General features: G+C 39.3%; 1 protein-coding gene across 1 annotated transcript; it reads left to right on the top strand.

Annotated features, from left to right (window-relative positions):
- The first annotated feature begins 10,234 nt into the window (after positions 1–10,234).
- On the top strand, positions 10,235–10,864 carry LOC136808778 (uncharacterized). Its single transcript, XM_067065316.1, has one exon. The coding sequence runs from the start codon at positions 10,235–10,237 to the stop codon at positions 10,862–10,864; it is 630 nt and encodes a 209-aa protein (XP_066921417.1).
- Positions 10,865–11,412: the final 548 nt, after the last annotated feature.

Genomic DNA, 11,412 nt, shown 5'->3' on the forward strand with positions numbered 1-11,412 from the left:
CTCTATACAGCTTACCTTTGCAATGGAACACCGTTAGGTCTTCTGCTGCCAGAATGCTGATTTAAGGTATATCTTGGAGAAAACTCTTCTTCCCGAAAGTTGTGCTTTAATGTCCTTGTGGGTCGTGGAATCGGGTAGTTCGATGATAGGAGTGCCTTCCCAGCTGGCACATAACGTTCTTTCAACGTCAACTTAATGTTCACAACATCCATTTAACGTTAGATGAACGTTTGCATGTCAGCTGGGTTGTTGACATTTTTAGTGTCAAGCGTGACTTCTATATTTCTGTCGTCCTTGGGTGCTATCACAATGTTTGATATCCAAGGAGTTTGTTTCCCAGCAGGGAGCTCCTTGATTATATCTTGTTTCATCATATCAGTCATTGTTTCATCTATCCGGCTTTTAAGATGATAGAGTATTCGTCTAGGAGGCTCTGCTACTGGCTTGATTGTAGGGTCAGCGGGGAGTTTCACTAATAATTTTTCAGCTTACCAATTCCTTCAAAGACAGATGATTTCTTGTAAATTTTTCTTCAGTTCAGCATTTTCGAGCTTTATCATTCTGATTGGCATGAGTACGTCGGGTTTACGGTTGAATTGAAGAATGTTCAGTTAATTTGCCTTGGTCCCAGATAGAATTGATTCACATGGCTCCTTGATGATGTACCATTTAACAGGAACAGTCCTATCCCCAAATTATATGCTGCATCTGCTTACTCCCAGAGCTGGTATTGAAGTACTATTGTATGTTTTTATCTTGAGGGAAGTGTTACACATTCTGTCTGATATGTTCCATTTGTTTGCTGTTTCAAGGCTACGTACAGATCTACAAGCTCCAGTGTCTGTGTACTGTGTCAGCACTGTGCCTAGGTGGTTGCTGATGATTAATTTCGTTCTGAACTCTTTATATGGTGAGTTTCTACTAGAGTTCTTTATTCTGAACAGGCTCACGTTGAAGACTGAAACATCATCCTCTATGGATTCGGCTTTCTATAGCTCGTTCAGTGGCTTTTCCTTTGGCTCCTTTCTGCACACTTTTCTATAGTGACCTGTGGTATTAAATTTACTGCAGACTGACGACCTGGCTGGACATAGCTTTGCATGCGTTAGGATGTCCTGTCTCTTGCCATTCAATCCACAGACGTAGCTCGGATTGGATCAGGTGGTTTTGATGAACCGGTACACGGACATGCGATGCAATTTTTAACGTGATTTTCAATCATTTTGTCCATACCATAGAAAAATAATATTGTTCGTAAGAGTTGTTTCGTTTTCTCGAACATGACAAATACGGACAGCATCTTTGTGAAATTTTGTGGGCAGTACGATTCAGTTACCTTTAAGAATAACACCATGGGTAAGACTGACGGTAAGCTCGTCTTTTATTTTACGAAACTGTTTAAGCCCGTCTATTCTAACATTTCGTAAATGTTCGTGTTTCTGTGGTTCATTCAATTTGTACCAATCGTTGGCTTGAATAATATTCTTTAGTAATCGTAGTTCGGTTTCGTTTCGGTTTCAGTAGCTATATACTCTATCTTGAAAGATTTCGTGACTGTGTTTACGTAAGATTCTATGTGGCTAGTAGCAACTTAATTCGTTTGATCAGAGGAATGTAAAGAGATGGAAAAACAGCTTTTCTGATTACTCAAAGTTCAACGATCACTTCTATTGAAAATTCTATTGTAAAAACGTTGATTACTCTTGCCTCCCGAATAGACGTCCCCCGCTAATTGTTAAATAAAAAAAATCCCCCCCCCCCCCCGCTCTTATTAAGACCCCCCGCTAATTAAATTCGAATAATTTAATATTTTATTACAGTGTAGATAGACCTTAAACTTGTTAAAATTTTCCTTTTTGCTAGTATTAGTTCTTATTTTACGTGTTCATTTGTTAAAGTTTCTTTTTTGTGGTTGAAATTAATATCAGTTTAAGAAATTCTGTATTCGAATTACCCCCCCCCTCTTATTCCCTCCCCCCCCCCCCCCGCCGCTTATTAGAATTTAATAAATTTTCCTCCCACCCTGCTTATTCAGACCCCCCGTCTATTCGGAAGACAAGAGTAGGTCATTAAATGAAGTCCTCGCCATACAAATTGGACGGTTTCTACATGATTTGACGATAAAAATGAAAATTTGTTTTTCCTTTTTTGCCGATTACTAGTTCAATTTTTAAGAATAAGGAGCAATATTTTTACCAATGTATAGCAAAAGAAATACTTAACGCAATGATATTAAATTGGTTCTTGTAAAACTGTCAGAAGTCGAGTAAAATCAAGATGATGTTATAATTTTCTCGAGCTCTAGCTTTCCATATTATGGTGTGGTCATGATGCGGTTATATAAGTAGAATCGCTAGGAAATTCTGAGCAAGAAGATATAGGTAGCTTTTCGTATAGGAAAGGTGTATCCAAAATATAAGCCCTAAAAGTTTGCGCATAATCAGGCTTGAAACAAAAGAATTTTGTCACAACACGCTAATTATGCAGTTTTTTTATAGCGACAACAAAAGAAACCTATTTACTCGACATAAACTCCCTTAAGGGCAAGATACCTGGTATATTACGAGCCGTTTTTCCATTGTTTTCAAGAAGCTGTTTTTCCATCTCTTTACATTCCTCTGGTTTGATCGACCGGATGTCGACTCGTGTAATCAGAAATGTTATCGTCTGATGAAACATGTTTAGCATCGAAATCGTGTAATCTTGTTGACGTAAAAGCATTCTCTCGATACATAACGGTTTTGACGTTTCTTGTGGTTCAAAATGTTAATTAGAGCCTTGTGATCATTAAGTAACGTAAAATTTCGACCAAAAAGATAAATATGGTTTTTCAGCAGCTTAAACCATACCGAGGCATTTTGCGCTCAATTCGAACGGCATTCGACCTCTTTCAAAGAATGTGACGAATAGCTAATGACTTGCACATCATTTGTACCAGGCGTACGTTGTAGTAGAATAGAAGAAAATCCGACAGGGCTATCATCGCAGTAGGCCATAATCTCTTTCTTTTCATCAAAGTAAGACATGTTTTTCTCATTAGAAAGTATATCAATAATAGCTTTAAACGACTTTTCACATGCATTAGTCCACTTAAAGGGGACTTAAAGTTAGCGTTTTTCGTAAGCAACTGACGTATCGGATGGGTAATGAATAATAAACAGGTATGAATCTTTTAAGGTAATTTGAAAATCCTAGGAATGTTGTGGCAGCATTTGCACTTTCTGGTCGTGCCATTTCTTTCAGCGCTCGAACCTTCGACTCGCTAGGTTGCATACTTTCCTCTGAGAAAACGTACCCAAAGTGCTCAAGGTGACGTTTATCAAATTTTCACTTTTTCAGATTGAAGGTAGTTCCCTTTTTAGCCAAAGATTCCAGTATCATTTCTAAGTTTTTATCATGTTCCTCAATAGACTCACCCTCGCTTTCGACCTCAGAATCACTTAAAATATAAGAAAGAGAAGAAGAGGAACATGTATCAATTACTTGTGTGGTTTTTGCAGCATCTCTAGAAATGTCCAATTTTTGAACAAAAATTACATTTCTTTCTGACCGCGGGACATTTCGTTGTACGTGGAAATTGACCCCCACATCGATAACATTTCTTAGATTTATTTTCGTCTGCAATCGATTATTTTCCTTTTCTTCCCTTGTACAGTTTCTTACCAAACTTTCTGCCGATTCGATTGATCTCTTCATCAGTCTTTTTCATTGAGTTGACGAAGACGTCCCTGCAAAATTCCGTATGTTCCAAATCTTTACCATAAACAAGCAATTTTTGTAAAGTAAGTTCTGGCTTCCGAAAACTATGTCGTTTCAACACTGGCATATTTGTGCCATGTTCAATTTGTCGTTTCAGTTCGACTTCCAATTGATCTTTAAAATCACATTTTAGGGCTGAGTGCGCAATCTCGCATAAAATTGATATAACTTCTCATTGCTCAGTTGCATCATTTGTCTGTAATTGTATATCTCTACACTGATGTTAGTTTGTGGTTTGAAATGCTTATCAAACACTTTGATTACATTTCCAATTATCTCATCTTGTTCCCAAAGAAAACTGTCATAGATATTATTTACTCTCTCGCCAGAATAGTTAATGAGCATTGCAAGCTTTTGTCGATCATTAGACACATTTAATGCTATATGCACTACTAAATAAATCATATATACAAAAGATAACCTTGTAAAATATAGCAACTACGTACTAAGTAACAAAGAATAATATATATTGTCTTGTCTCGATGTCTCGATTATTCATCTTCACAATACAACAATTGCTTTATCAAAAGCTGAATCATCATTTGAAAATTGGCTAAATCAAAATAAAATTTTCGTACACCCCCCCCCCTTTTACAACGTATCCAGTTGTTGGTTTGATCGCAACGTGTAGTTTCCTCTTCTTGTCATACTTTGTTTTTGCTTTGTTTCTCTCAACCTCTCGATCATATTCGTTCTTGAATTTTCCTACAAGTTCAGCGAGTTCGAGTTTTTCTTGGTGAGAATATTTACTTTTTTCACTATGCAAGTTTAAATGTTTGATTTATTGCCTATTCAGATAATACCGGGTGGCCCTGAAAAAACTTTCATACAAACTTTCTCAAATCTCAGACAAAGAAGCTTCATATCATTTTACATACTTCGCAAAAAATTCAGGAGGATATATCTACTAGATATTTTTTTACGCACAAAATAGTATCAAAATTTTGATAACCCGCAGAAAATTGACGTCAATTCAGAGAATGGGGGTTTTACAATTCTATCAAGTCAATAAAAACGTGTAAGATTAAGAGATTAATTCAACTGAAAACCCTAAAATGGTGTATACTTCACAAACGAAGATCCACACACAAATAATGTCATATAATCGTATCTCATCCATTACACAGGCCTCTAAGCTGTTTACGTGATGTCGTGATAGGGATTGTATTCGAGGTCGATTACGTGATTTGGAAATTTTTCCTTCGTGATCAGAGGTCAAAACGTGATCGTGATTTGAAAAATGTTTGAGCCGTGATGCGTGTTTAGGACTTTCTCAAAGGAATGCGTGATTATCCAAATGTTTTGCATTTTTGTGTGATCGTGAATGGAGACAAAATATTGAGTGGTATCATGATCAGTGTTACCCCTGGGGAGCCCCATCACATTCTTTTGATTTGCGTTATTGTGAAAATGGTCGAAATTATTTCAAATTCGTTAGAAAAGATAAAATGAAATTTTGTTAAGGCAGTTAACCTTAATTGAGTGAGTCTCAAGTCCCACACAGCACTCTCACCATTTTGCAGTTTGTCATTTTCGTGTTTTCTTTTGTTTTCATCATGTTTGTTCAACATTTTACTCACATTTTCTACCATTTTGAATATATTTCATATTTTCATTTAAATTCACATTTGGTTAGTGTTTTGTATATCAATATGCGTCAATTCAATTTGTAATTCACTTTTTGTCATAATTTATATTAGTTTTTCATAAATAATTTCTGGTCTGTATTTTATACATTCTATTCTGCAGAATGTATAAATAGCCACTTTCAGTTTTGCACTTCACTTCAACAGAGAAATTCAAGGAGTCAAGACATGTCAAGTCAATACATTTTTCAAACTTAACAATTATTTTGATTCTACATACACTTGGTGTTAATCAACACACACCCTGTGTACTGCTGCCTGCTTACAGCTTCTTATCTCAGGCTAGCTGGTGAGTTTTTCCTTTCTTTTGCTTTTGTTCTACAGTGGCTTTTAAGTTAAGTTTTCATTACATATTTTTCTAATACTTAATTATTTTTCTAGTTCTCAATTGTACTTAGCATTTAAATTCACTTCCTTTGATACTTAGTTTTTGTACTTTGTCAGCCTTTTTGTTTTCATTTTTTCATAAGACTTAGTTCATGTACTTTGTCAGCCATTTTGTTTTCATTTTTCATTAGACTTTTTTTATTTCAGTTTGAACACACACGCACTCAATCAATACATCAATCATTGTTCCAAACACGGCTTATTTCCCTGACTCCTGTTCCTCTGACACCACATTCAAACAGAACAATCTACTTCAACTCATGGCTGTTTGTGGGCGCGGTAAATGAATACTAGAAGAAAAGACCGCATTGATTACAATATACTTGCATCAACTGGTGAAAGAGTAATTCATAAATCATCATCAAGTGGACCCCACTCAACGTACAATCGACTTAATCATTCATCTCTGGACCAATCCCCGCTTGACTATTCACCAGTACCAGTAAGTGATACTACATTTTAACTTACGTCGCCCGACACTCAACTCACGTCGTCCGACACCCAACTCACGTCGTCCGACACTCAACTCACGTCTTCCGACACTCAACTCACGTCGTCAGACACTCAACTCACGTCGTCCGACACTCAACTCACGTCGTCCGACACTCAACTCACGTCGTCCGACATTCAACTCACATCGTCCGACACTCAACTCACGTCGTCCGACACTCAACTCACGTCTTCCGACACTCAACTCACGTCGTCCGACACTCAACTCACTTCGTCCGACACTCAACTCACTTCTTCCGACACTCAACTCACCTCGTCCGACACTCAACTCACGTCGTCCGACACTCAACTCACGTCGTCTGACACTCAACTTACATCGTCCGACACTCATAAATCATCATCAAGTGGACCCCACTCAACCTCCAACCGACTTAATCATTCATCTCTGGACCAATACCCGCTTGACTATTCACCAGTACCAGTAAGTGATACTACATTTTAACTTACGTCGTCCGACACTCAACTCACGTCGTCCGACACTCAACTCACGTCGTCTGATACTCAACTCACGTCGTCTGACACTCAACTCACGTCGTCCGACACTCAACTCACATCGTCCGACACTCATAAATCATCATCAAGTGGACCCCACTCAACCTCCAACCGACTTAATCATTCATCTCTGGACCAATCCCCGCTTGACTATTCACCAGTACCAGTAAGTGATACTACATTTTAACTTACGTCGTCCGACACTCAACTCACGTCTTCCGACACTCAACTCACGTCGTCATACACTCAACTCACGTCGTCCGACAACTCACATCGTCCGACACTCAACTCACGTCGTCCGACGTCTTCCGACACTCAACTCACGTCTTCCGACTCTCAACGTCTGTCGTCCAACACTCACTATTCGTCGTCCGACACTCAACATTCGTCGTCCGACAATCAACTCACGTCGTCCGGCACTCAACTCGCGTCGTCCGGCACTCAACTCACGTCGTCCGGCCCTCAACCCACGTCGTCCGACACTCAACTCACGTCGTCCGACACTCAACGTCCGTCATCCGACACTCAACATTCGTCGTCCGACACTAAGCATCAATCATTGTCTGCAATCAAAATGTCATCTGAATTGAATGATCTCATATTCTCGCTCTCATCATACCAGGATGAGATCCACGACATAATTGACGACTATGCTCCTAGACTGATTGACCAATCACCTGATGTTATGAAATCCTGTCTTGAGAAAATCCAATGATTGCGAACACAGTACCGTAACAAAGACAGAGAGATAAAGTTCCATCTTCAAGACCAAAAATCAGCAATTGGAAACTACGAGCAAGGATATGGCAAATCTTACACAGCAACAATTTCAGAAGTGAGGGAGTATGTACAAACTCTTAATCAATGCATTCAAGATCACAAGCTTGCCAGCTCCCAAGATGTGCAGACCGTCAATCAACTCAAGTCAACATTTGTTGCTGATGACCTCAAACGATCAATGGATTATCTCAAAACAGTCTTCACCTGCAAAGTCGATCGACTCGTTAATGATGATCTGAAGCTACGCAAGAAACAACTTCAGTCTCGTGTATCAGAATTCAACAAATTATCAGAAAAGATCAAAGAACTCATCGATCTGAAGACCAATGGCCAGCTTTATAACAGCATCAAGAGAGAGCATGATGAGCTGTACCAGCTTTGCATCACCTATGAAACAGATATCAACAAAGAAATGAATATCAAAGAACTTGATAAACTTGAGACATTTAAAAAAAGTCAGCTAAACATAAAACTGCCGACTTTCACTGGTTATGATGCATCAACTGACATCTACACTTTCAATTCTGAATTCGACAAACTCTACTCTGATACAACTCCAAAATCTCTTCAACCTGATCTACTCAAGAACAACCATCTGGGAAAGCATGCACTTGCGTTGGTCAAAAACGTGACCGACATCAATGACATTTGGCTTCGCTTGAAGGAGGCTTTTGGAGACCGAATACTGCTTCTCTCACACAAGCTGTCAACCCTCAATTCCATCGATTTCAAGTTTTTAAAAGACTCAGTCAAGACCACTGAATCACTGAGTAAAGCCATCAACGTAATGCGAGATCTCATGCAACTATCATCTACCCACAACATGGAAAAGGAACTTTACTATGGAGATGCCTTGACCCACTTATCTAACAAGCTTGGTCAAAGTCGTATGATGAGATGGCTGACTTTGAGCTGTGACAATCCAAGAGAAGGAAAATACAAGTGGAGACAGATGATCGAGTTTTTGGAGAAGGAAATCAAGATACAGCAACAAGTGACTGTCATGCAAACAAACCTCAAGATGTCCAACCCTGGTGGTGGAAAAGACAAAGACAAGGATGGTAAGAAGTCTTCTTACTATGGGCAACCTAACAGTAATCCTCAAACATCTCAAGATCCAAAATGTGTGATATGTGGTGCCAGCGATCATGTTCAAACCAATTGACCGAAGAATACCAAACTGGTGCAGTATTTCTCATGCAAAACGTTTGTCGACATGACCACAAGCCAACGACTCAAGTTCCGCAACGACAATGGTCTATGTCATCAATGCCTTTACCCTGGTGCTCAAATCAGTAAAGGCAAACACAGTGAAGGTCAACGTCACCTCCAATTGAAGTAGGCACAGATGGTAGAAATTCAGCATTGTTACCTTGTTTCACAAATTCATCTTTGATATCGTCATAAACTTTTCCTTTCAGTGGATAAAGTGGGAAGGTTTCTGTTATGCAGTCCATGCAGGGTCCCGTCATTACAGCGTTGGATCCATGACTGAGTGGGATTGAGATTTTGTAAACTCCATGTGAAGTGATATTGATTGAACCACCAACACCACCCATTTGGATGTCACCAGAGAATTCCTTGGTTGTATTGGGTCCAAGATGTTTGACTGCCTCAAAACGACTTATGAAGTCGCTGCAGCCTGAGTCATAAAATTTTGTGTACTTCCGTTTGTTAATGTTGATGGATTGAAGCATAAAGATAGCATTGTTGGAATCATCATTTCCTGGTTGATGGTTTGATTTGTAAGAGCTGTGAAAGATTTTGATGTCCTTGGAGTATGCTGGTAATGGTTGCTTCCTGATGCATCGGTTCTTGTAATGCTCGAGGATGTCTTTGTTGACTTGGTCGAACTTGTGATCATCGCATACCAAAACATGCTTATTGGTCACCTCGTTCATGTGTGCAGGACACTTCATATCAAATCAATTGAGTTTGTTCCGCAATGGATATCACGTAAATCCAGATTTACGCCTGCTTGGTTATCACTCCAACACTGGTGATGTCACCAACAATCAAAGCAACACTTTTCATGAAGATATGCTTCTTCAAAAACTCAACACTTTCAACGAAACTGAACGGGCTGGTAGCGAATGGTCATTTCGCTGTGTCAACTGCAAAGGTTGTGAGAGTGTCGTAACCAAGTCAATGAGATAATGAGCATCAGAGAAGAGACCGAACAGCAAATAATAAATGACTCCGTCACAGTGGACATTCAGAATCATCAATCAATTGCAACTCTTCCACTGATGAGTAATCGAACACAGCGTTTTATTTCAAATCGCGATATCGCACCGAAGGTCTACAATCAGCAATTGCATCGACTCTCCAAGAATTTCAATGATAAAGAAGACATTATCAATTCTGAGCTCAAACTTCAATCCCTTGGGTATGTCGACTTTGTCAAAAATCTCCCTACAGAGACTCAGAAGTCCTTGCAAGATTCACAGTACCAAAATTTCATCCCATGGCGTGCTGTGTGGAAAGAAAGTTCAATATCTACGCCGTGTCGAGTGGTATTTGATGCTTCCATGCCAACAAAGTCAGGCTTCCCCCTCAACAACATCTTTGCTAAAGGAAGAAACAACATGAATCGTTTGATGGATCTCTTCGTCCGCTAGAGTTGTCACTCCGTGGTTTTCCACACTGACATACAGAAAATGTATAATTCAATTAAACTGGACCTTTGCCACTGGGGACTTCAAAGATACTTATGGCAGGATTCACTTGACCCTTCAAAAACACCAGAAGAGAAGATAATAAAGACCCTCATATATGGTGTAGAATCAAGTGGCAACCAAGCCGAAAGAGGATTACGTGAGACAGCCAGACTTCTCAAAGATGAGTATCCAGAAGTTTTTCAAATCATATCCAACGACATCTACGTGGATGACTGTCTCTCAGGATCAACAAGCATCACCAAAGTCAAATCAATTGCAGACAACCTAGAAGTTGCCATAAATCATGGTGGCTTCGGACTCAAAGGATTCACCTTCTCAGGAAAAAACCCTAAAGAATCACTTTCAACGGATGGAAATTCTGTTTCAGTTGCTGGGCTGAAATGGTACCCTCTCAAAGACGAAATCTCTCTGGATGTTCAAGATCTCAACTTTGGGAAAAAGTCACGAGGTCGAAAACCAACCCTTGTCTCATCAGTACTAAAGGATCTCACACGACGCCAATGTGTAGCCAAAGTTGCTGAACTTTATGATATCACCGGCTTGATCACACCAATAGTTGCTACGATGAAACTAGATCTGCATGATTTAGTTCTGAGGAAACTGGATTGAGATGATGCTTTACCAGACAACATTCGCAACCTATGGATGGATCACTTTGAGATGATGAATGAGATCAAACAAATCAAATACCAGCGCGCTGTCATCCCAGAAGATGCTGCAAATCTAGACATAGAAACTCTTGATTTTGGCGATGCAAGCAAAAACCTCATTTGTGTTGCAATCTACGTCAGATTCAAAAGAAAGGATGCATCATTCTCATGTCAACTCATCTTTGGACGATCAAAATTGATATCTGACGAATACACCCAACCAAGGGCTGAACTGTTTGCAGCCATGATAAATGCGCATTCTGGACACACAATCAAACGAGCCTTGAAAGACTGGCACAAATCATCAGTTAAATTCACAGATTCTCAGATTTAATTTTACTGGATCTGCAACATTGATCTAAACCTCAAGCAATGGACCAGGAATCGTGTCTCTGAAGTCCATGCTTTACAGATACATTGCAATGGAAATACATCAAGTTCGAAAAAATGATTGCTGACCTGGGTACTCGAAGATGCACTTCCATAGAAGATGTCAATCAACAATCT

The sequence above is a fragment of the Clytia hemisphaerica genome, unplaced genomic scaffold, assembly GCF_902728285.1.
Source record: "Clytia hemisphaerica strain Z4C2 unplaced genomic scaffold, Clytia hemisphaerica genome assembly, whole genome shotgun sequence".
NCBI lineage: Eukaryota > Metazoa > Cnidaria > Hydrozoa > Leptothecata > Clytiidae > Clytia > Clytia hemisphaerica.